Source organism: Schistocerca americana, chromosome 1, assembly GCF_021461395.2.
Source record: "Schistocerca americana isolate TAMUIC-IGC-003095 chromosome 1, iqSchAmer2.1, whole genome shotgun sequence".
NCBI lineage: Eukaryota > Metazoa > Arthropoda > Insecta > Orthoptera > Acrididae > Schistocerca > Schistocerca americana.
This window is the reverse complement of record NC_060119.1, coordinates 1,259,401,991-1,259,429,364: the sequence shown is the minus strand read 5'-3', so window position 1 is coordinate 1,259,429,364 and position 27,374 is coordinate 1,259,401,991. Positions and strand designations below refer to the sequence as shown.

General features: G+C 41.5%; 1 protein-coding gene across 1 annotated transcript in view; it reads right to left on the bottom strand.

Annotated features, from left to right (window-relative positions):
- LOC124598833 (transformation/transcription domain-associated protein) overlaps window positions 1–27,374 on the bottom strand; it is a 441,523-nt gene that overhangs the window by 108,262 nt on the left and 305,887 nt on the right. Inside the window, exons 51-56 of the mRNA XM_047136029.1 lie at window positions 26,995–27,162; window positions 26,478–26,753; window positions 15,218–15,391; window positions 14,340–14,436; window positions 12,546–12,754; window positions 9,039–9,203 (exon numbers count right to left, since the gene is read on the bottom strand). Of these exons, the coding sequence (XP_046991985.1) occupies window positions 9,039–9,203; window positions 12,546–12,754; window positions 14,340–14,436; window positions 15,218–15,391; window positions 26,478–26,753; window positions 26,995–27,162 (1,089 nt within the window). The remainder of the gene's footprint in view (window positions 1–9,038; window positions 9,204–12,545; window positions 12,755–14,339; window positions 14,437–15,217; window positions 15,392–26,477; window positions 26,754–26,994; window positions 27,163–27,374) is intronic.

Sequence of the window (27,374 nt, the reverse complement as noted above, 5' to 3'; positions counted from 1 at the left end):
CTCCACCAGTACGCTAGTCACTGGACTCGTCCTAAAAGCTCCTGTCGCTAATCGAGCCCCACAATGGTGCACAGGGTCGAGTAAGTGCAATGCTCAAGGCGCTGCCGAACCATAAGCCACACTTCCATAGTCAATTCGGGATTGGACAAAGGCTCTGTAGAGCTGCAGCAGTGTACAGCAAACTGTACTCAAATTGGTGTTGCTCAGGCAACAGAGGATATTGAGGTGCTGCCAGCACTTCTGTTTAAGCTGACGAAGATGAGGGTGCCAAGTCAATCGAGCAACGAAAGCCGGTCCTAGGAATTGATAGGTCTCCACTGCAGTGAGTGGATCGTCATTAAGGTAAAGTGTGGGTTCCGGATGAACGGTACGACACTGACAGAAGTGCATGATACACGACTTTGCAGCTGAAAACTGGAAGCCGTGGGCTAGAGCCCATGACTGCGCCTTGTGGGTAGCTCCGTGGAGACGCCGCTCAGCAACAACAGTACTGGAGCAGCAGTACGAAATGCAGAAGTCGTCTGCATACAAAGTAGGTGAGACAGAAGGCCCAACAGCTTCTGCCAGACGGTTAATGGCCACTAAAAATAGAAAGACACTCAATACAAAGCCCGGCGGGACTCCATTCTCCTGGATATGGATGGAACTAGGGGGGGGGCACCAACTTTGACACAGAAAGTACAGAGCGACAGGAAGTTTTGAATAAAAATGAGGAGTGGTCCCCGGAGACCCCACTCATACAATGTGGCAAGGATATGATGTCACCAAGTCGTGTCGTATGCTTTACGTAAGTCAAAAAAGACGGCAAACAGGTGTTGCCATCTAGAAAACGCTGTCTGGATGGCAGACTTGTTGGACACAAGTTTATCAGTGGTAGAGCGACCTTGGCGGAAACCGCCCTGACATGGAGCCAGCAAGCCACATGACTCCAGAACCCAACCCAACTGCCTACATACCATACATTCCAGCAGCTTACAAAGAACGTTAGTGAGGCTGATGGGCCGATAGCTATCCACATCAACCGGGTTTTTAAAAAGGTTTGAGCACCGGAATGATGGTGCTCTCCCGCCACTGCGATGGAAAGACGCCATCGCACCAGATCCAGTTGAAGATGACGAGAAGATGTCTATTCTAGTCAAATGCGAGATGTTTAATCATCTGGCTGTGGATGCCATCAGGCCCAGGAGCTGTGTCGGGGCAATGTGCAAGGGCACTGAGGAGCCGTTTAAAGGCTATGAGGTGCTCCAGGGAAGGGTGCCGCTTATGCCAATGTAGAGTTCGCCAACGCTCCTTAATTGCTTCAGCGACTTCCGACGACCACCACGGGACTGCCTCATGCCTCGGGCACCCTAAAGAGCGAGGGATTGCGTTTTCTGCTGCAGAAATAATTGTGCTAGTCACCTGCTCAACCATCACATCGATGTTACCGTGTGGGGGAGATTCAGCGGTGACAGCAGAGGTGAAAGTTCCCCAGTCCGCCTTGTTCAAAGCCCATCTGGGCAGGCGTCCGGGTGCCTGACACTGGGGCAGTGACAGGAAGATGGGGAAGTCATCACTACCACACTGGTCATCGTGAGCTCTCCAGTGGATAGATGGGAGAAGTCCTGGGCTGCAAATTGATAAATCAATGGCCGAGTAACTACCACGAGCCACACTGAAATGCGGCCCCAGTATTTAAGAGGCAGAGGTTGAATTGTGACAGTTAAGTTTCGATATCTCTGCCTTGGCCAGTAAGCATGGTACCACCCCACAAGGGGTTATGGGCATAAAAGTCTCCCACAAGTAGGAAAGGTTTAGGGGGTTGATCAATCAGTGCATCTAATACATTCAGGGGTGCTGCACCATCTGGAGGAAGATATAAATTGCAGACAGTTATTTCCTGTGTCATCCTTATTCTGACAGCCACAGCTTCAAGAAGGTTTGAAGGGGCACGTGTTCACTACAGACCGAGTTTAGGACATAAACGCAAACTCCACCTGGCACTCGATTACAGTCACTACGGTTACTGTAATATCCTCTATAACCGTGCAGGGAGGGGGGGGGGGGGGGGGGGGGGCAGGAGTCCGCGTTGCTGGGAACCAGGTTTCCTGGAAGACAATGCAGATAGCAGGTATAAAGCTTAGCAGTTGCCGTAGCTCAGCCAGGCGGTGGAAAAAACCACCGCAGTTCCACTAGAGGATGGCATCGAGAGACTGGGAAGGCATAGAACATTCAATGAGGCAGTTTATGCCTCAGAGTCACCTGCTGCACCCGATTTATTGCCTGAGCACTCTATATCCATTGTGTCTGAGGGTCTGGCGAGATCTAGGTCCTCAGCGGACGCCAAAATCTCCACCCCATCCTTAGCCACAGAGCTTGCAGGTAGAGGTGGTGTGGGTGCCACCACAGTTTCCTTGGTCTTGAGGGTTTTATTTTTGGGTTTCTCCCGCTGCTCCTTGGGTTTACCTGGCTGTGTGGACTTCACTGGCTCAGTCTCCGGGACTGAGCATGAGCGTGAAGCCCTACAAACAGCTGCTTTTGGGCTCTTCAGCCACTGGCAGGTGTCGTCTTTCCCACTAAAAGAAACCTGCTAAGGGGGTGACCCAAGGGACCCCTTCCTAGCGAGAGAAGCCGAAGAAGACTTATGCTTCTCCGGCTTAGAGGTGGGGACAGACATCCCCGATGGTTGGGGGGGTGTTGCTCGCGAAGTAGGTGGTGCAGGAGCAACATTGAGGGAAATGCCCCCACCATCTAGGGGGCAGGTGCAGTCTTCCAGCTCTGAGAGGTGACGTGGGTTGGCGGAGCTGATGGTGCCAGAACTGTTGTAGCGGCGGCGTAAGACGATGTCATACGCACAGAATGCAGGCATTCAAATTTTCACTTAGCCTCAGTGTAGGTCAGTCTGTCCAGGGTCTTGGACTCCACGATTTTCCTTTCTTTCTGGAGAAACCCACAGTCAGGCGAGCAAGGCGAATGGTGTTCTCCACAGCTGACACAGATGGGAGGCATGGCACATGGAGTATTGTGACTCTATTATGAAAGGGTTCAGAAAGTGCTGCATATCCAATGCTATGGGTGGTTCACAAATTATGGGACTATGGGAGGAAGAAATGGCAGTAGGCTTAAAAATGAAGATGAATTGAAGACAATTAAAAATACTGATATGGCGAAAATAGTACGCAAAAAAGGAATTGAAAATAAAAATTGAGATAAATTATTTCTCTCTGTTTATTTTCTTTCTCCTTTTATTATCAAAATGTAGACAATCAGCGAATGAGCTATGTTTAGAATATTATACATTAATTTTTAGGCACATACTTTGAATCAATAAAACAGTTTCTACTTATGATTAGTCAGATTATGTTAAAAATAAACTTTTCCCACTGAGTCTGTTTAACAAGGGTTGGGGTGGCCTCATCTTATATTCAGGTAAACACAGTTCTGTCAACGTCAGTAGCAAAACATATCACAGCAAAATCTATGGTACAAATAAACCAAAACATTGAGACATATTTGTAAAACTAAGAATATTTTCCACAAATGAGGGTACATTCTCCTTATTATAAGCAGTATATTGTCAGTTGTTCACACATGATAGGGCCTTGAGATTACAACTGAACAATAATGAATAGGAGTGCCTACTTACCAACTGTCGAAACACGCACAGCGGGAGCACAAATGGAAAAAAAAAAAAAACCTTTCAGAACTTCTTACAGTGGCTGCTTAATCAGAAGAAAAAGGAAGATAGCAAATAGGAGAAGGTTAAGGAAAGTGGTAAGAAAAAGATGCTCCGAACCCTGCATAAGGAGATTCAATCACCTGATGCAGGGTTCAGACAACTAACAGATGCCTAAATGATTTTGATTTCACTAATGTACCAGCATTAAGTTGGCATTGCAACAGCTATCAACATTATGCATAATGATGAATATGGAGACAGTCTTTTCAATAAATGTTATGAGTTCAATATTCCTGAAAAAGGGAAAAATGCAACCTAACTTACTATTGGGCAAACCTAATAGACTTTTACTGCAAAGAAAATTTCTGTGTAAGTGACAAGAGAGTATGTACTGGCAACACATAGAGCAAACACTGTGAGACAATAGTAGTTATCTCACTGTGTGTTCTACCTAGTGTCCAATCTGTATTCTCCCTGCTGGGACCATAGGCAGAGAGGACTTGCTGAACAACAAGTGGTTGTTCTCATTACCGATTTTTACACATTTTTCTTCCTGCCACGAATTTTTCCTGTATTTAGTTTACTCCCTCTTTTTGGGTCATTTATAATGTACTTCCCTCATCCCTAACTAGCCTACTATGCTCTCTGCCACTTTAAAATTGTTAGGTTTTTAAATCTTCTGTCATACTACCAGGGCTAATTTCCCAATCATCTAGTACAATTTGTCTCCTGTGACCAGGTGTCTTGGTTGACATTTTATGGACTTAAGCCTCAAATCCTTTCCTATCTGCTGCTCCTGGCACTGAAAACTAACCAGATTTATACATTCAGTGCATTTATATCTGGTGACTAGGTTTTCTCTAGCAACATTATAAATAAGAATATTCTCTGAAATGAATGCTAATCCAGTGCTCACTAAATTAAATGTTCTGAAAGAATTTTCACCAGGTTTATACAATATACTCATTGTCAGAAAAAAGGCTAAGTACCTGTAAGCAACAATTTTATGTAGATGCTATTCCATACATTTAGGCGACTTCAGTACATATGTAAAATTATTATGTCACCCTGTAACCATGTTATCAGGTCTCTCAGGTTATGTAATGCGCACACAATCTGTCAAGATGGTTAAAGTGGATTAGGAATGACCACCCAGTGTGCTTTACACCACTGGAGGGAGACAGGCACCAGCTGGGCCATTGAACTGCCATCCAATGAGCAACTTGCCATTAAATCCACAAAACAGACAGCTTCTTTTGGAATGGAGTAATTCACAGAAATAATGGAATGCCAAATAGTAGTACCACATCATTTTCATTGACGAATATCAGTTTTGTACCCCTGGAATTATCGCTATCAGTGCAGGTGTACGGCACCTTCAAGGTAAGAGGACCCATTGTGAGTTTACAAGCCCTGCCGCTCACGACATGGCCTGAGTGAAACAGCACACAGCAAGGTGGATCTTCAGAAGCGCGGCCAGAATTTAGCACCAAGACAGGTGGCCACATGTAATGGATGGAACTTCACAAACAAGTTCTGGTTCCTGCAGCAGTTCCAAGTACAGTTGGAACTGTCACTTTGCAGCTGTAGAATATTACTTGCAAATATTACACGGAAAAACACTACACCTCCATAATAAGTGCCAATATCAAATTGTGTATAGACAATGATAATAAAAACACTTATGACACACTTGTATATATGCAAATAGATACTTGTATTTTGTTCAATGGCACCATCTTACTTTTTTATTAATGTTTACTCTAATATGCACATAAGGGTGTTTTTTCAGGTCGAAAAGTGACCAGTATGGAAAGGTGCTCATATCAATATGTCTAATAGAAAGAAGAACAAATTATTTCCAACTGTGGTCATTTATTATAACGAATTATCATTACAAGCTACGACCATGACTAGCGCAATCTGGTTTCCGAGGTGTTAATCATACGTCGCTGCTGCATCTCGTGGTCTTTATTACCTTCAGTCAGTCACAAGCAGTCAGCCTGTTTGCAAGGGCAGTTGTTGGTGAGAACAAGTAGTTTTTAGGAGGAGATGAACTTCATGTATGCTTTCACAATTGGAGAATCTTACTCTGGCTTGAGCATTCGTTTACTTCATGATGAACTTAAGCAGACAAGGAAGCAGCACCACTGATGAACTTGTACAATAACACATAGGCGGGACTTGGGACTTTGGTTTGCTTGCAACATACCTGATTTAACTGAGCATCCAGGCAAATATTATTCACTATTTCACAGAATCTCAACTGCATTTGGCTACAATTTCAATCCTTAAATTTAATGTGAAACCCTACATACATTTAATAATTTTGTGTAAGGCTACCATACGTCTTCTGGAGTTATTAGTGAAAATACAGTTTTCAGTCGTCCCCATTGTGCAGAATAAATTATTTAGTATTTTGTTTCCATTGAATTTCTTATTTTATTCAACTTATTTTACTGTTCACTGATCACTGCAACAGATTTCTATATCTACATATTTACTCTGTAAGCCACCATACGATGTATGGTGGGAAGTACCATGTACCACCACTAATCCAAAGACAAATGGAATGAAGGAAAAATTACTGTCTATATGCCTCCATATAAGTTCTAACTTCTTTTATCTATTCTTTGTGTTGCTTACGCAAAATGTACATTGGTGGCAGTAGAATCTTTCTGCAGTCAGCTACAAATACCTTTCTCTAAATTTTCTCATTAGTCTTTCGCAAGAAGAACTTAATCTTCGCTCCAGTGATTTCCACTCGAGTTCAAAAAGGCTCTCTTATAACACTTGTGAAGATCGAACCTACTGATAGCAGATCTAGCAGCAACCCTCTCAATTTCTTCAATGTTTCCTTTAAGCCAATGTGTTGGGTATCCCAAACACTCTAGAACAACACTCAAGAATTGGTCACACAAGCATTCCACATGCAATCTCCTTTTTAAATGAATTACATTTTCCTAAAATTCTCCCAATAAGGCAAATCATTCGCCTCCCCTACTTCCATCCTTAAGTGCTCATTGCATTTCCTATCATGTTGCGATTTTACATCTAGATATTCAATTGATGACTGCATCAAGCAGCACACCACTAATACTGAATTTGAACAGTAAATGACTGTTTTTCCTACCCATGTGCATTAGCTTTCATTTTTCTGCATTTAAAGCAAGCTGTCATTCATCACACTTAACAGAAATTCTAAGTCATCCTACACCTTTCTACAGCCAGTCAAGAACAATACTTTCCTGTATACAACAGCTTTGTCAGCTAACAGTTGCGAACTGCTGTTCACCCTACCCACCAGATCATTTTTATGTAGGGATAACAAGAGCTGTCCTATCACACTTCTCTGGGGCACTCCTCATGATACCCTTGTCTCTTATTAACAATAGTGTAGGGCAGCGTATTACTTAGTCTTCGAGCCACTCACATATCTGGGAAACTATTTCATATGCTTGGACCTCCGTTAACAGTCTGCAGTGGGGCACTATGTCAGTGAGGCACTGTGTCAAACGCTTTCCAGAAATCTAGGAATGTGGGATCTGCCCGTTGCCCTTCATCCATCGTTCATAGGATATCGTGTGCGAATATGTCAAGCTGAGCTTAGCGTGAGCAATGCTTTCCAAAGCTGTGCTGATTTGTGGACAGAAGCTTTCCTGTCTCATGAAAATGTACTATATTTCAAATTAGAATAAGTTCAAGAATACCAATGATAAGAAAATGTGTCTTTAATTTTCATCTCCATTCTTTTACTTTTCCCATATGTTCGAGTCACCTGCACTTTTTTTCTAGTTGCTTGTGACTTCACGCCGGGTGAGGTATTTGCAATAAATGCGAGCTAAATAAGGGGCCAATGTCATGAAGTATTCTAGATAAAACCAAACTGGGATTCCGTCTGGCCCTGGTGAAAATTTGTTTTCAACTCTTTCACTTGCTTCTCAGTGCCAAGAATGCCTATTTTTGTTTCCTTCATATTGGAGACTGTAGTATAGTCAAACAATGACAGGTCTGTATTACCATCCAGTATGAATTATTATTTAAAACTTCAGTTTTTATTTTTTTGTCTTCTGTTGCCACAGAAGGGGTCGACAAGTGACTGGATAAAAGCCTTAAACTCACTTAATGATTTTAAGTAGGACCAGAATTTTATCAGGTTCTCGGCAAGACCCTACTCTAAAATATGATGGTGGTAGTAGTTGTATGCTTTGCGCTTCCATCTTCTTATACACACATGAATTTCTAGTAACTTCTGCCTGTAGACATTTCCACATTTTTGACCTGAAAGTACAACAATCTCTGCTTCCTCAGGATTTTCCAAATTAATTCATTTCTTTTATCAGAGCTTGCCAAACAAAATTTATAACACACACCTGGGACCATTATTAGGGCAGAAGCCCAGCAGTGGATGACCCTCTCTGAAGAATGCAGAGCCACATTTTGTCACCAGGGTCCTTTGCTGGTACAGCCTCCAATATATCCTAGCACCAACTGAGAACAAAGGCGCAAACTGACCTGATTGTTTTCTCAACTGGAGGGGTCGGCCTGCAACATTCTGCCAATGTTCTCATGAGACAGCCAGGAGGTACAGCAACGGGTCACCTCCAGCAGTGGCTCAGGAACACTTAGCAGCACAGCAGTGTCTTACAGGTATCCCTTGTCCTCATGCGCTATGTCTCCTCTCATGAGAGAGTACCCTGCGACCATGCCCCCCTCGCACACACACACAGAACAAAATTTGTCCACACACCTCAAGTGCCTTTATAAACTGCCTGCATGTTACAGATGTGCTTCATTAACCAACAAAACCCACCTATCTGCCCCCAACAGAATGTGTGGGACCAGCAAGATCATCAAATGCATTCCAGTGCCAAAATCGAGGACCCCAGGGGCAGTTAAAGCAGTTATGGGCCACCAAAGGCTACGATCAAACAGTGCATCAATACAAAATGACACAGACATAAAAGAAATGATACGTAAAAATTTCAGTATATGTTGAGGCAACTTACACTTACTAGAATGACTCAACTGTAATTTTAGTAAACTTGGGCTATTTCGGTCTTGAAATGAGAAAAATTAGAGCCACAAGAGTGTGTAAACTTATGTTTATCAATCATCCATTCCAACCCCCTGGGTCTTTTCAACAAATTTACAGTACCCATGAAGTCATCCATATATGTACATTAAAATTAAATGACATGGTTTTTACCAGCTAATTACTTACTATAGCATTACTGTACAATATTTGGAACATCAACTAAAGGTTCACAACATGAAATTTCTACTGTCTAAAGTCAGAGCTAGCTCCTTCAGATGTAAATGCAATTTCTCCACTATGTAGCATATTTTGCATCAGACTTCAAATGGCATGATATGTTACCTGGCTGATAAGATTCAGCACGAGCTTGCCTTCAATACGGAGAATACAGCCGAGCAGCTGTGGAACCCATGGGAGCCACATCAGTGGAGGAATACCAATGGAATATTTATCCATTGCTTCCGCCAATCCGAGGCGCTCATCATCAAACGTCAACAGCCACAAAACCTATAGAGAGATCATAATATTTAATATATAAAGGCACTAAAATCCTGAACACAAACAGTCATTCATGTTAACAAGCAACAACAGATGCAAAAGTGAATTAGATCTTTTTGAATCTCACAAAAACTCATAAGAATACAGAGAAAATGTAAGTAAATCTAACCACAAATGCAAAAATAGGAATTACAACTACATTCTTTTAGAAAGATACTACTGGAGAAAGTTAAGCACAGCAAAAGCTAATAATAAACAGTTTTCCAAATACAGAGGGGCTGATATTTACATAGAGCAGTAAAAATTTTAAACTTCTGTTCTTCTTCAGAACGGGAAGATTAAACATGTAAAAAACCATACGTATCTGACACCGTAGCATTACCAATCTATGTCATGGTCCACAACAGGCCTATTTGCAGAACTACTCGTGCACCTGAGCCCTGGTGCCATCACATTATACCCTCATATCGCTTCCCCTATCCATTCCACATCGTCCTGCTGAGTCCAGTGTGGCACTTTCCTTGAATCTGACCTCCATCTCTCCGACAGCTCGATAAAGACCTCCATACTTTTCAATCCTCTCAACCACCAACATTACTTTTTCAATAGATGATGTTCCTTCCAGACTAAAAGGTCTCACCCATATAGGTTGCATCTGCAGTGAGGAGAAACACTTCACTATATGTGCTGATGGTCTCACTAAGTCCTTCACCGACAGGTGCTACCGTTCAAACATACTCCAAAAACAAGTCTACCACGTCATATCAACACATGCCATTAATTCTACAACCACCTACGACAACCAGTTTCAAAGCAGCAACTACACCCCTTTCCCCCCTCCTTCCTCTGCTGGTACCAAAATGCAATCCATGACTGAAACAAATTAACCTATATTATTTATTACAGCTTCAACTACCTTTCATCTTGCCCTGAAATGAGGAACAACTTCCACATTTCTCCCAGTGGTATCCCACAACTCAATTTACAAATATGTTGGCCCATCGTGAGGCCACACTTACGGTCTTATCCAATGGAAGACCATGCTGTTGAGTGCAACATGTCCCACCTCAGGAGCTGCTTCACAACCTGTGACATCCAGATCTAGCCCTCCCGTATCCGACACCCTGAGTTACTGCATTAGAATTGTCCTTTCCTTCAATCACAATTCTCCTGGCCTCCATCTCCACTGGCCTCTATGCAATACCATCTACACTCCTGTCTCCCGTGCCTCTAATTTCCCTCCATTGATCTACATCTACACTGTTCCCTCTTCACCTATCTTATCTCTCCCAAAACTTACTCCTCCACATAGTCAGGGTGAGCTCATAAGTGCCACAGTAGTCTCCTTACTACAGGAGGGTCCCTCTCACCCTGGGGTCTCAGTGACATCCCCCCCTCCTCCTTTTCTTTTTAACTTTTCCCAGTCTATCATTCTCCCTCACATCTGCGAAAGGAACAACTGCTTCCAAAAGTTAGAGCTGTGTATTTAGTTTCATACATCGCTATCGGCAGTACAATCATTTCTGCTCAAGATAAGCACTGGCCAGTAATTCTCTCTCATAATTTTATTTGTGATTGTCTTGCTAGTTCAGGCTCAATAAGTAAACCGTCATGTTTCAATTTTTTAACATCAATTACTAAATGACATTATTTTCAAGTGCACTCAAATTATTCACCATTGTAGGCCTTCCTAGACTAAGCTCTCTTCAGTGCGATTTGCAGCAACTTCACACAGTGATATGCAAAACTGAAGTAACTTTTGCATGACATGTCACTGCCAAATAACATAACTTGATGAAAGTTGTATGATTCAACACAAAGAACTGCTACAATATAGTACAAAAGGTAACACAAAAATATGCAACGAAACAAACAGAAATTACAATTTTATTCAAAGATAATAATTGCACTGAAGACACCGCGATTCATGATGAGCCCCAGAAGGTGGGACATGGTTTTAATAGGGTGTGTGAGCACCATGGACAGCAATGTGTGCTGTACAGTGTGCTCTGATGCTGGCCATGAAGTTAGTGTGAAGTTCTTATGGCAGGGTGTTCCATTCCTCCACCAGCACATTTGACAGTAGCTGGACGGCATTGGAGTATGCGGACGTGCTACAACATGTCGTAGGTGGTCAATGCGATTTAAGTTGGGGTTTGTGCAAGCCTGTCTATTCACTGAATATATTCTTATTCCAAGAGCTCCTCCAACTGTGCAGTCCATTGCAGTTGCACACTGTCATCCATAAGAATGAAATCAGGACTGTTTGTACCCCTGAAAACAAATGTTGACTGGTGAGTGTATGGTGTTCGAAGATTAGGAGCTGCCAACACCGAAAAACCTGGTCCACCAAAATGATGATGTTCGACAGTGTTTCTAGGTGCATTATGAACCCTCATATAGTAAAAGGTGGAACACGTAATGCATCCAGGAACACTGACAAACATGATCATTTTGGAAATCTAGGCATTATGATGTGGAGAGACATAATGTAGCAAAGTAGTATTGACCTTCAAATCTCTGAACACGCTACACTCAATGGTCAACATAATCGTGTGACTCCACTCCTTCCCAATGTGTCTTTTCATGGGTGTATTCAGCTGTGACTCCATTTTTATAAATGACTATGTGTGACCGCATTGAGTTTTGCAGGAATCCCATTGAGCATGTGTGGGATGTGTTGAGAATACATATTAAGCAGGTCCACGTGCACCAACAACCATCCAGCAGTTGTCAACAGTGCTGGAGGAGTATAGAACACCTTACCACAAAAATGCCTTGCCAATGTTGGGGCCACTATGAGAGCACTTTGTGTAGTATGCACTGCTTTCCATCCTATTAAGAACCATGCCCTACCATTTTTAATGTCTAGGGAACGAACATAATTCGCAGTGACTTCCCCATAATTACTGCCTTTTATTAAATTTTGTCATTTCTGTTTGTCTCATTGCATGTTTCTTTCAGCTACTTTCTGCACTATACTAAAGCATTTATTTCTGTGTACAGTTCAAGTTTCGTTGAGCTATGTAATGTGGCAGTGACACATCAACAAAAGTTACTTTTGTCCTTACGTTTCACACGCCAGTGCGTTATAACCATATATTTAATGAAAACACTTTTTACATAAAATCTGTCAAAAATTATGTAACTAAATGAGACACTTGTAGACTTTTTCGACGAAATTCATGAATTACACATTTCTGAATTTGTAGCAGTTCGGTCGAAGCTGAGCGGCATGTGACAAAATCGACATTTCATACTGGGGAAGTTGTTGAAAAGTAATGGAAGTAAAACTGCGACATTAACTCAGGTGCAGACCCACAAACTCTGCCCCACTGCCGGTGAGCGTACCTTGGCGATGTACTTGCGTGACTTGTGCTCGTTCTGGTGCCGGCAGGCATGCAGGAAGCAGGTGATGGTGGCATGCCCAATCTGCAGATTGGTGGGCTCCTGCGTGAACACCTGCTCCAGGTAGTCCCCCCAGTTGGCCCACGCCTTCAACAGCGTGTCGTGAAGCTGCACAGCTGCCGAGAATGCTTTGTTGGCCTCATCCGAACGTCCTGTGGGACAGAGGAGGTAACAGTCAGAGATATGTTTGCGACTGATAACACAGATACACTGACACTAACTCAAATTAAAACTACAGTACACTGAAACTGTATATATGTCTCAAGGGTTTCATTCCTTAGATTGGATTTGTGAACATGCTGTTTTGAACACACAACCACACATAGATCGTATAGATTTTTATATGACTTGTTTCAAATGTTTTACAGGATTACCTTCAGGTCCTTGCGCAATGCAATAGCTTAAGCCTTATTAGGGATCATGCATCAGTCACTCCATGCAATTGGCACTACACAGTCCTCAACTACGCTAAGACTAATGTGTCGTAAAGTGCTCCAAAGGGTGCACATGCGCGCTTGTATGCACACCCATCCACCTGCCCACAGACACACTTCATATTGCTCTTCTCATCAGCATTTACTGATTCTCTTGGTATATTCACATTTTCCTTCCACCTGTCCTCTATTTGTTATTAATTTCCCTGTGAAGTCCCAAAAATCTCACAAACATCTTGGTATAGTTGGTTAACTACCCTCTAAATCTAGGTCATAACAGATCTGAACCTGTAACAAAAATGCCCCTTGTTCTACAACCATTCTCAGAAACATCTGCAAAGGAATATCAGTACTGTTTACGGCCAAAATATCCGTGTACTGGAACAACATAACCAAATCCCCCCACACAGAGGCTACCACCTTGAAAATGAGGAACACCTTTCGCACATCTCCCAAAATGGTATTCCACTGCTCATCCACCCTTATGCCACACTACTCTATAACCCTTGTAAAATGATATATAATACCTCTGAGGTGCAGGGTCTACCCTGTGTACCCACCAGCACATCCTACTCCAGTCCTGCAACATGCAAATAGCACCGTTACGAGTGGCAGGTCCACCGCTGAAAGCAGTCGTGTGGTATTTCAGCTCTGCTTTAGCGTCTGCACTGCTATTTATGAGGGAATGACCACCCACAATCTGTGCACTCTAGTAAATGTCCACTGCCAAACTGTGGCCCAGAACAGAGTTTATCATCCCATGGCACAACTTGCTGCTGAGCCAATTCACAATCTGTGTCAACTTGATCCCCACAGCCCCTTCCCTCCCGAGTAGCTTATCTGGAGAAGGTGGATGGGAATTCTCCACACAACAAATCCTTTCAACCCTTACTTCTCTCGGTCCCAATCTCCATCAGTCACAGTCTCGCACCCAACTCCATGCTTATCCTATCCCCTTGCTTCCTACTTCGCTCTATCGAGTTACAGTCACACTATCCCCTCCGCGGTCTTCTCATTCCTCTATCTTCCCCCAAAAGAAGGATGTTTGGACGGAGATCTGAAAGAATAAGTAAATGTCGCTCCTCCCACAAGCAAGCTCATATTTCTCATTCTCATCCTTTATTTCTATCATTAGGTTCATACACTAATTATCGATAATGCTGGCCCCTCCCCCCTCTTCTTCAAGCAACCGTTGAAAAATTAATTTTTCTTTTATGCTAAGACAATCAAAACTGATCTTTTACATTCAGATGTACTCTATACAGTAGATATTAGAGGATAATTAAGCTGACAATGAACTTACCTAGCTGCGATAGCAGCATGCCTTTTAATGAGTAAAGTTCTGCAGTCATTTCTCTTGTGAAATATTTCAAATTTGTGGACTCTATGAGATCAAGAGCCTGAAATACAAACAGATAAAAAGAGGGCAAAGCATTGTAAATCACATTTAAAAACTTGTAAAAATGATATACACTTATCTATTAAGAGTCTGTACAAGGGACATATGCAATTCTACAAGTAGCAACTATAACCTACTCTAAGCAAATGTGAATATTCCCTTTTGGCATGTGAAATGAGTAAAGTGACCAGTAACAGTAGACATATAGAAAATAACACTTTCTTAAGTAAAATAGTCTACTTAATATCGTAAGAGAAGACCTTATCAATCTGTCTCATAATTACGGCAGTTTATTAAATTTAAAACAATTTCTCACATTTCTGAAGAGAGATGATTTGACATTCCTATCTCTCACTCCTCTCTGACATCTAGAATACATACAATTCATGCCAAAAGCATATCTCACTTGAACAGTAAACAAAAAAGTTTTAAAAAAACTATCTTTTCCAGCCTTTCAAGTCTGCTACCAATGTCTAATTTCTAATTTATATTTTACATTTTTTTTTTTTTTGGGGGGGGGGGGGGGGGGGATTAAACAATTAACACAAAAGTTCTGGTAATTATAATTACATAATTATAATTTTTTTAAAGAATTTGACAGCTATCACACGGTCTTGTGACAGTGCTCCAATACAGCGGAGGGAATACTCACTCCAATCATTCCATTTGGAGGTCCAGAAAAATAGCAGACCAAAAACAAGCAACACATTTGCTTACAGATGATGTCTTTGCCACAATTATTTAACAAATGCAGCAATTAAATTTGATAAATTAGTTATTACCTCTTTTAGTTCAGGTCTTCCAGCAACTGTTGATAACTGCACGTAACACTTAATTTGCTGGCGTAATTTCTGGAAGCAATCCACTATTAACAAACTTGGGACGGTATAAATAAGTCCCAATGCAACACTTGTCAAATTTTGTTTCCTGGCAATTTTGCCAAAGTGTAGGATTGCCTGGAATAAAAGGACACATGGTTAATAATAAAATAGGTATGATTAGAAAAACTAAGGACCTTCATTTATACGTCAAACTTTACAAAAATTTCTCAAAACAAAATGATGACTTTTTAAAGCATCCAGTGAGCAACAAAACAGCAATTTAAACAGCACAATTAGCAGCTCTTTTAAGTTATATAATTGTATTGTGATTATTTTCTTATGACAAATTAGTAAGATCATATATATATACGTTTCAAGCAATTCTATTATCTAGAAACAAGACAATTTTCAATCAAAAATAGTGATAACAGAAAATTTCTTACATAATAAAGAAAGCACTATGACTTAAAAATCAAAAAAATAATAATAAAATAAAAAATGGTACACAGTTTTAAGAAATGTGAAGGCAGGGGGAAAATAGAAAACAATAAAAATGAAAAGGAAATGGTCATTGACTGTGCATTTGTACATTTTATGGGGAACCATTTTCAATAAATAATACAGAATTAAACTCAGCACAAAGAAGATGGGCAGCCACAGTGAATACAGCTTGGTATCTTTATCTCCCTCCATCTTCTCAGGTTGAGAAACCATGTGGATGAGCCGCATATTATTTTAAATTGTACTTCTTGTGATATATCTGGATATCAACTTCACAAGGAGCACACACAAACAGCCCTGCTGCAGGGGATATAATCGCTTAAAACATAACAGAAGGGAAATGCAGGGCATGCTAAGTCTGCTGTTAGCTGTTATGATTCCTTGAAGGGCTGCTTGCTCACTCATCCACACTCTCACTACGTCTGTGCTACAATGGTTCCAGATGCCATTACTTTTTGTACTCTGTATGATCATGCTCTTGTGAAAACTATAATTTCTGAATTTCCACATACACTGTAGTACTTTCACTGCACTCTATTCAGTACCTCTTTGCATTTACTGCAACACCAGATTCCTCGAACAAGTGAATATGTTTTCATTATTTCTCAATAAAGATCAGCTTCCACACAAATAAAATTTACAATTAGGCACTTCCTCTACAAACTACAAATACAAATTGGAACACTACTAGCTGAAACAATGCAATAAACCCCTATGAAGCTAAGGAAACAGCAGGACGATTATCATGGATAATTAAAAGCTTGTGTCCAGCAGCAACTAGTGCTGCAATGAAATCATCAGTACCAAATGGTGCTGCAGGGGCAGCAGTGACAGTGGTCCCAGTAGTTCCAAAATTACTGACTCCTATCTTACATTCCCTCTCCCCTCCCCTTGGGGCAACAATTAATGAAACAAACAAAAATTTGTAAACATGCGCCTGTCATCTCCAGCAGCAGCATTCCTGCTGACTAGTTCACTAAGCAGAAAGGCTTTTTCATTTCTAGGGCAGGTACCGAGTTCTGTCCATTTCCTCGTCTGAACAGTCAGATCGAGCACAATTCAGTTTCCTACACACACTGCTACTCACAAGAGCGCATTTGCCAGAGTAATTTCTGGCCAAAGCTGAAGACTCATTCTTATCTGTCACTCTCCAAGTGTTTTTAGACCCATACTAAATAAACAAATCTGTTCCAGCACACATGGCGTCATCTGACAACACATTAGGGGCTTGCTGCAAAATCAGAAAGACATTTAACATAGATTTAACGAAAGTCAAAGCTCTGCTGTCACACAAAAACTGAAAGAAGCCTGAATGAGCAGAAGGAGAGATTTTGATGACTTCTGAAGAAAAATTTTGTTGACTGATCTGACTTTAAATAAGGTACAGTCTTGCATGAAGTCAGTAAACAGGTACAAATAATCATTAAGTTGCTCGGTGATGGTACTGGCACCGAAATAGGTTATGGCAGCAGAGAGCATGCAGAAATACTAAATTTGGTCTTCTAAAATTGTTTCATATTGGAGAACTGTACTGGCAATGAGTGCAGAATAAAAAACCTACTGAAATTCCTCAAAAGAGAAAATGCCTGATGACACACAGGTACACACATTACTTGAAATAACTTTCTTTGCACTCTTCCGGTACCAGTTCATTATAGGTTATTGGAGCAACATCTTTCCACTCTTATAGTACCAGTTAATTGTACGTTATTGAACCAACAAAATGTACCAAGTGAATGGAAAAAGCATTTCTACTGTCCAGAAGTATCGCTTGACAAATGTGCACAACTGTAGGACTCAAGTCCAGGGTGGAATAACAAAAATATGGAAAGGATACAATGCTACTCACCATGTAGGGGAGACGCTGAGTAGCAAACAGATGCTATGAAAAGCAGTCTTTACATTGTAGCCTGTCTATGACTCAACATTCTCTCTATATGGTGCGTAGCAATCTATCCTTTTCATACTGTAATTATAGGTCTCCACTGCTGAAGTCAGTCTGCTGTATAATTCCGAGTGGCCTTATGAAACTCAATTAGCATTCTTCACCCATGAAAACAAGAAGGCAATATACAACACTGCTCAGGTTACCATGTTCCCTGACTTAGCAAGGCATTCAAAACAGTTACACACAGTTGCTTACTTTTCAAAATACAGTTTACACAATATCAGGCTAGCTTTACAATTGCATTCACAACTTTATAGCAGCTTGAACTCAACAATATGTTCTGAATACTGCAACATTAACTGACGTAAAAGTGACTTCAGCAACACAACAAGAAAGTGTTACAGAGCCATTATTGTTGACAGAAAGCTCTGTGTAGCTGCTTACATTTGATACAGCTGTAGAAAGGGAGATCAAAAAGTTTATGTTTGAGGGCGCTGTTGCAGCATATATGCAGTTAGTGCGTCTCTGATGCGGGTACAAAGCACTGATATGTAGGTAAGGAATTAGTGTGGCAATAGTGTCTTTCCAACATGTATGCAGTAAATGTGGAAACATGAACCATGGCGAAGTTAATACCAAATGTGGCAAACAGGATCAAAGGATCAAAATGCTGTTATTCTTTTCTTGACTGCCAAAAGGACAAACACTGCCAGACATCCATCGTATGGGGCAGCATGTCTTGTCAAAAACCACAATAGTTGAATTATGCACCAAGTATAGCGCTGGTCGCAATTCAACACAAGATGCCAGTCAATCTGGTGAGCCAGCCCCATTCATTAGGGGCAACGACAAGCAGGTGGTTGACGATGTGGTTAGAGCAGACTGTTGCATAACCATTCAAGTGCTAGCAAAGGATTTCAGCATTGGCTTTGGGAGCTGTCAACACAATGTCTAGCAGCAGTTAGGCTACCCTACAGTCTGCGGGCACTGAATACCCCTGGTGCTGAAACCAAACAAAAATCAAAACAAATGACCATTTGCCTGAAGAATTTCAGTCTTAAAGGCAACACATTCCTTTAGTGCAATGTTGCAGGCGGTGAAAGCTGGTGCCATCATTGGGAAGTGCTGTCTAAAGCATCCAGTTGTGTCATGAATCATCCCCTCATTCCAAGAGTCAGCCACCTGTCGGAAAGGTGATGCTTACCTTGTTCCTTGATTACTGGTGTCCACTGCTCATTGAATTCAAGGAACATGGTGCCTACATCACTGGGGAACACAACTGCACAGTGCTGGAGAAAGTGTGGCATGCAATTAAGGCAAAACATCTGGGAAGGGGGTCCTGCTGCCACATTATGATGCACAACCCCACATCACAAATGCCGTAACTCAGAAGTTACATCGACTCAAGTGGGAGACACTTTAGTACCTGCTCTATAGTCATACCACTCCACACACGATTATCATTCTTCTGCTCCCAGCAGGAGGTTACAGTCTTCTTCATGCAGCATGACACCAAATGGGTATCTTCAACCTGGTGCACTGGTAGGAAGATTTCCTCAATGCTCAAGATGATTTTGCCTCATTGACATACCAATTCTGGACTGTACAGCCTTCGAACGGAAATCTTTATGTACAGTGCAGTAGCAATGTCACACAGTGCATCAAAATGCAGGAAGAACAGCACAGGATCGACACCTGTTGCTGTGACTAGTAGTTGACCCTGAACATAAAGAATTGCAACATATAGTTGCCTAAATAGGTGGAACGGCCCATTACTGTTCGATTACACTATTGGCGTCAAATCACATGAAACAGTAATTACAATAAATACCAAGGAATAACCATCTAGAGTTAAATGAGGTGGAAAGACCAAAAAATAGGGAAAGTAGATGCCACATCAAGAATCACTGCAAAAATCGTAATGAAATACAACTGAAGTGTGTTGTGTACATAATTCCGCGTAGTCAGCGCGTACACAACTTTCCCAATAGAGCGCGCCCCGCTAAGCACAACAGCGCAGGCGTAGCACTCATCCGTCTCCGCACTACAAGATGGCACTGTCTTAGAGACTGTAACGCCGGAAATGCATGTCCTCCTATTTCCATCTATTGCACTGCAAATTTTTTTCCTTATTTTGTTACCTGAAGATATAACATTTCTGTGTCTTTGTATATTGTAATTGTTTTACTATTTGTATATATATGCATTTATGTCAATTTATATTTGGTTTGTTTTGTGAATATTATTTGTATTTATACGCTGGGTCTGGCCTAGGGAAAACTACGCTATCGAACGAATACATCGATAGGTTGTGTGGAGAACCATCGATAGGTCGTGTGGAGAACCATCGATAGGTCGTGTGGAGAACCAAAGTGTTTAGGATCTTTGGTAGTGTTAACTCTGTCGCATGGAGCGCGGGCAGAGGGAGAGTCTGGTTGGGGTGGTGCAGTGGAGCAGGTGTATTGTGTGAAGCTCCCACGAGTTGCCGCGCTTTCGGGGTTTGGCAGCATGTAATTGCGCTCGACTTGCGATGATAGTTTCTGACATGGTGTCGCGGACGGGAAGCATTAGCTGGCGCACATCAAGAGCCCGTTTCGTCTGGTGACCGTGTCGAGAAGAAGGCGCGCCAACATCCAGCTTCTGCAACAGCGACGGCCGACAATGAGTGACTGTCGCCACCTCCTCGATCGACGGCTTCAAACCTTCAATCAACCAACAAGGAAGACTGGAAGCACGTAAAGTTTTAGAACTGTATGGCAGACCTCAGTTTTTCAAACTTTTAAAATTGTTTCATAACTAAATTACAGCAACTTAGCATGAACCTTTGTTGCTCATTGTCCGAATTGCATTGCCAAGCAGGGTCCCTTCCTTTTCCGAAATGAGCCCGAGTGTCTTCGAAATTCAAACGCCAGCATCATTCAATTTCACTGCTCTAATTTCAAAGTTCAGTTAAGGTATTCATAGCTGGCTACAATATTTAGATTGCACAAGCACAAATTAAGAGTGCGAGTTTTGTTACCGTATTTTAGTTACCTGTGACTGCAGCTCAGCTTGGTACGTACTAAATTTTACTATTGTTAATTGGTCAGAATCATTTAATTCAAGTTCAAAGTTAAATCTCTTATTTCTAAATTGCGTAGATTCAAGTAGCTTTTGAAATGATTGTTGAGGTAGTCCAAGACTAACCGTATTTTACTGAATTTCGATGTGCTTCAGAAAGAAAGCTCACTATTAACTACAGTCACTAAATTAACTTTCGATTTTCCGGTTTTATTAATTCTTTTGCTAAATTAAGTCAGAGTGTAGCGAAATTTATTACTTCTGACAAACTTTCAGTTTTCACACTACACGTGTCAACCTTCAGTTGCCACACTTCTAGTGCTAATTATATGTGTAATAACCTTTCTTTTTTCAGTTACTATAGTAATTGTCCTTACGACTGGCGACCGTAATTTCTCCCAAATCTCAAATATCTAATTACCGCTAGTTAATTGTTAACGTAATGGCCGCACATTTACTTTCTTTATTAACTTTACCCCTTTTCAAAATCAATTTCCACCAGTTTCATTTGCATTTTTCCTTTCATTTAGATGCAACCCTTTCCTCCCTCTTTACCGACAAATTAACTTCGGTGACGATTGCTTTTCCCAAATTTCCATTAGGTACACGCGGTTTAATTTTTCACTGTCATTAAGGTCGATAAGTGAGGGGGAGGTTACAAGACGGACCAAATTCTGCTTCCGCCGATCCGCGTATTAATATGTAATGAAGCCAATGAGATTGCTGCTAACGTAGAACCATTTCTCCTCGCGGATCACACTCGCGCAGTGATACCTGAAAGCTCGAGGTATCATAACGAGTGTACCGACCTCCGATGAGTCAGTCTGAATTAGTCTGTGGTCAAGTTTCAGTCTTCACCTAATAAGATTACCATATTCCTGTACATAGCCATGAAGATAAATGAATAGACATTTTGTCATGTATCAGAGCTATGTGAGAATAAGATTAACGTACCAAGACCAAAGGAACTTCAGATTGTCAATTGTAAATAGCATCCAGAATCAAGTTAAGTAAGGTTTATGATAGTTATTATTTTAATAAATGTGTGTGAAAATTAATCAAGTTCTGTTTAAAGTTGGTCACCGTCAATCTGCTACTCTAAGCGTGCAAGTGGCATTTCTATCGTCTGACCTAACGACAGAAGATAAACACGCCACGATAAGACCACGAGACGTATTGCTGACACTCGCCTACTTCGTTAGAGCGACAAGTCAAATAATCTGATGGTGTGTGTACCGAAGGTCTTACAGTACGCACAACACAAAGTGGATAACAAAAAAGCCTTCAACAGATTCCGAGTATTGCTCACCAGAGCGTGACCCTTGCCAAGAAGGACTGAGGAAAGACCACCGATACAAAGAGGAGTGGCGCATTTTTTCACCGATTCACTCAGTGAGATGATGTTCAAATTCCAACAGAAGAGCCGTTGTGCATCATGCTGTGCACCATGGTGAGGATTACTTGAATATTCTGAGAGCCTACATACCAAGAAAGGCTATGCAATGTATTCTTTCCTCCTATATATCTCTCTTGGAATGACCTGAGAGAGAAATCTGATACATTAGAAGTCATACATAGACTCTTTCCAAGACACCATTCACAAATGGAAGAAGAAAGGAAATAAACGATAATGGTGGCCTCCACCATGTGCCTTTCAATGCCTTGTGGAATATATATGTACATGTAGGTAATGTGTAAGTTTTAAAAAAGATGGGTATGTAGCTGGTGTATGTCAAATCACTGCACTTCTTATTAATGCCAAGAGATTTAATCCTCAGTCAGATGAGGTGCTGGAGCTACCTTACTAAATGAAGAGACATACTTTTATCTAAGAGCACTTCTGTCTTCTCGAGTGAAGTATGGACATGCACAGTTCAGTAAGCAGAGCATACAAATCCAAGTCAAACATCCCTGTGGAAGCTAAACACAAAAAACAAAAACAAATCACCTCAAAACTGTCCACGTAAGTAGTATACAGATTTATGTTTACGATCAGTACCACTCGATGCAACCAATGCTGGAATGTGCCGTGTACACGATAAAGAAGCAGCCACTACTTCATCCTAGTACATATCGCAGACTAAGTGTGCACTATCTGTCTTAGCGATTACGTAAACACCATAAACAATCTGAAGACTTACAGGCATGTCCAAAACCGGTTTAAATGGCTCTGAGCAGTATGGGACTGAACATCTATGGTCATCACTCCCCTAGAACTTAGAACTACTTAAACCTCACTAACCTAAGGACATCACACAAAACCGGTTTAAATAAATACAAACATAGTAAGAAATGTATCTGGTTGACTCCTTTTCAATGCAAGAACTGAAGGAAGAATTGAAGACTTAAGATCTCAGCTGGGAGGGCAAGAAGAATCATCATCATCATCATCATCATCATCATTTAAGACTGATTATGCCTTTCAGCGTTCAGTCTAGAGCATAGCCCCCCTTATAAAATTCCTCCATGATCCCCTATTCAGTGTTAACATTGGTGCCTCTTCTGATGTTAAACCTATTACTTCAAAATCATTCTTAACCGAATCCAGGTACCTTCTCCTTGGTCTGCCCCGACTCCTCCTACCCTCTACTGCTGAACCCATGAGTCTCTTGGGTAACCTTGCTTCTCCCATGCGTGTAACAAGACCCCACCATCTAAGCCTATTCGCCCTGACTGCTACATATATAGAGTTCATTCCCAGTTTTTCTTTGATTTCCTCATTGTGGACACCCTCCTGCCATTGTTCCCATCTACTAGTGCCTGCAATCATCCTAGCTACTTTCATATCCGTAACCTCAGCCTTATTGATAAGGTAACCTGAATCCACCCAGCTTTCGCTCCCATACAACAAAGTTGGTCGAAAGATTGAACGGTGCACAGATAACTTAGTCTTGGTACTGACATCCTTCTTGCAGTAGAGAGTAGATCGTAGCTGAGCGCTCACTGCATTAGCCTTGCTACACCTCGCTTCCAGTTCTTTCACTATGTTGCCATCCTGTGAGAATATGCATCCTAAGTACTTGAAACCGTCCACCTGTTCTAACTTTGTTCCTCCTATTTGGCACTTAATCAGTTTATATTTCTTTCCCACTGACATTACTTTCGTTTTGGAGATGCTAATCTTCATACCATAGTCCTTACATTTCTGATCTAGCTCTGAAATATTACTCTGCAAACTTTCAATCGAATCTGCCATTACAACTAAGTCATCCGCATATGCAAGACTGCTTATTTTCTGTTCACATATCTTAATCTCACCCAGCCAGTCTATTGTTTTCAACATATGATCCATAAATAATATGAACAACAGTGGAGACAGGTTGCAGCCTTGTCTTACCCCTGAAACTACTCTGAACCATGAACTCAGTTTACCATCAACTCTAACTGCTGCCTGACTATCCATGTAAAGACCTTTAATTGCTTGCAAAAGTTTGCCTCCTATTCCATAATCTCGTAGAATAGACAATAACTTCCTCCTAGGAACCCAGTCATATGCCTTTTCTATATCTATAAAGCATAGATACCATTCCCTGTTCCACTCATAACACTTCTCCATTATTTGTCGTAAGCTAAAGATCTGGTCCTGACAACCTCTAAGAGGCCTAAACCCACACTGATTTTCATCCAATTGCTCCTCAACTAATACTCGCACTTTCCTTTCAACAATACCTGAGAAGATTTTACCCACAACGCTGATTAAAGAGATACCTCTGTAGTTGTTACAATCTTTTCTGTTTCCATGTTTAAAGATTGGTGTGATTACTGCTTTTGTCCAGTCTGATGGAACCTGTCCCGACTCCCAGGCCATTTCAATTATCCTGTGTAGCCATTTAAGACCTGACATTCCACTGTATTTGATGAGTTCCGACTTAATTTCATCCACCCCAGCTGCTTTATTGCACTGCAATCTATTGACCATTTTCTCCACTTCCTCAAATGTGATCCTATTTCCATCATCGTTCCTATCCCATTCTACCTCGAAATCTGAAACATTACTGATCGTATTTTCACCTACATTGAGCAACTCTTCAAAATATTCCCTCCATCTGCCCAAGGCATCCACAGGATTCACCAGAAGTTTTCCTGACCTGTCCAAAATACTTGTCATTTCCTTCTTACCTCCCTTTCGAAGACTGCTAATTACACTCCAGAATGGTTTTCCAGCAGCTTGACCCAATGTCTCCAACCTGTTTCCAAAGTCTTCCCAAGATTTCTTCTTGGATGCTGCAATTATCTGTTTGGCTTTGTTTCTTTCTTCAACATAACTTTCTCTGTCTACCTGAGTTCTAGTATGTAGCCATTTTTTATACACCTTCTTTTTCCTTTTACAGGCTGCCTTGACTGTGTCATTCCACCAAGCTGTTTGCTTCCTCCTACTTTTACACATTACTGTTCCAAGACATTCTTTAGCCACTTCTAGTATTGTATCCCTGTACCTTGTCCATTCCTTTTCCAATGACTGTAATTGACTACATTCAACTAACTGGTACCTTTCTGAGATCACTGTTATGTACTTGTGCCTGATCCTGAAGTTTCTCCACTCTTATCCTCCTACATATGGACCTGACCTCCTGCACTTTCGGCCCCACAATCCCAATTTCACTGCAGATTAAATAATGATCAGTGTCATCAAAGAATCCCCTGAATACACGTGTGTCCCTCACAGCCTTCCTGAATTCCTGATCTGTTATTATATAGTCAATGACAGATCTGGTTCCCCTGCTTTCCCAAATATACCGGTGAATGTTCTTATGTTTAAAAAAGGAGTTTGTGATTACTAAGCCCATACTGGCACAGAAATCCAAGAGTTGCTGCCCGTTCCTGTTGGCCTCCATATCCTCTCCAAATTTACCCATAACCTTTTCATACCCTTCTGTTCGATTTCCAATCCTGGCGTTAAAATCACCCATGAGCAGAACACTGTCCTTGTCCTTTACTCTAACAACTACATCACTGAGTGCCTCATAAAAACTATCCATCTTATCTTGATCAGTCCCTTCACAATGCGAATATACTGACACAAACCTAATTTTCTTGCTAGACACTGTCAAATCTATTCACATCAGTAGTTCGTTTACATACCTTATTGCAACTACGCTGGGTTCCATTTCTTTCCTGATGTAAAGCCCTACACCCCATTGTGCTATTCCTGTTTTGACTCCTGACAAATAGACCTTGTATTCTCCCACTTCTTCTTCTTTCTCACCCCTTACCCGAATGTCACTAACAGCTAAAAAGGCCAGCCCCATCTTACTTGCAGCCTCTGCCAGCTCTACCTTCTTCCAAGAGTAGCCCCCATTGATATTAATAGCTCCCCATCTCATTACCATTTGTTTGCCAAGTTGTATCTTAGGAGTCCCTGGTTTGTCAGTTAGAGGTGGGACTCCGTCACCTCCAAAGGTCCGAGGCATTTTGCTCTGATTGTTGCCAGTATCATATTTAAAGTACCAGGGAAGCAGGTTGCTAGCCTTACTTGCCGCAAGTCCCATTGGGTTTTACCCCTAACGGCTGAGGGACTAACCGGTGGATTTGGTAGTCTTTGCTGTATGAGCACAAAGGTGACCACGACTCAGAATATGTCCGAGATGCCCAGCCTTATTCCAAAGTAACTGGTATCCCGACTGTCGGGACCACTTACTTGGCCACTCATATGTTGCCCGTGGTTCATGAACTAGGACATGACTACAGGAACCCACACCAAGAAGAAGAAAAAGAAAATAAAAAGAGAAAAAAGCCTCATACCTGTGCAGACGCATGAATAATTCCTCGTACCTGTGCAGACGCGTGAACACCGAGCATGCCATGATTACTCGTCTGTTCATGTTGCGAATCACAGTGTGCAGAAATAAAAGAATAGTGGTGCTGTCTCCAAGTGAAAATATCACTCCAGTGGCTCAGATCATCAGCAATTACGGGAAGCCTATTCCGCCACGTTTTCACTGTAGCCTTCATGTCTCTCAGAGAATCGTGTATGGTATCGTGCACTGATGTGGCACATGCATGCAGCAAACTTTGATGTATCTGAGCTGCCTCCTGCAGTTCTATTATCTGCAAAAGGCATGAAAAGTCAGTGAGCAAAAGAAAAATTTACACACACACACACACACACACACACACACACACACACACACACACACACAGACAGAGAGAAAGAGAGAGAGAGAGAGAGAGAGAGAGAGAGAGAGAGAGAGAGAGAGAGAGAGAAGCACATATGCAGTGTCATCTATAACTTAATTTATTTTTAATAATCCAAACACAATACTAAAGGGCTTTAACTGTATTCAGTTACCTGCTGAGCGGCCTGTAGCAGCGGTAAATGCACGTGAGAGACAATACTGGGAAGCCGTCGCCATTCGCGCATGCATAGCGTTGAGGCAATCTCCACATATCGATCAACAACATTTAAATGGTTCTCATCAGGATGACAAACAGTAATGTATCCTCGAAACAGGTGAAGCTGTTAAAAGAAAGAGAGCAAATATAATCAATCAATGTCCTTGAAGCTACTCAAAATTGAAATTCATGGGATGGACAGACCTCTTAGGAATTCTCTACTGTGGGGGAGTGTTGAAGTAAGGAGATAAATTGTCCTCTAATATCTTTCTGGAAAATGAAATGAAAATTTGGAAGAGGGAGACTTTAACATAAGGTTCTATGTTACATCACCAA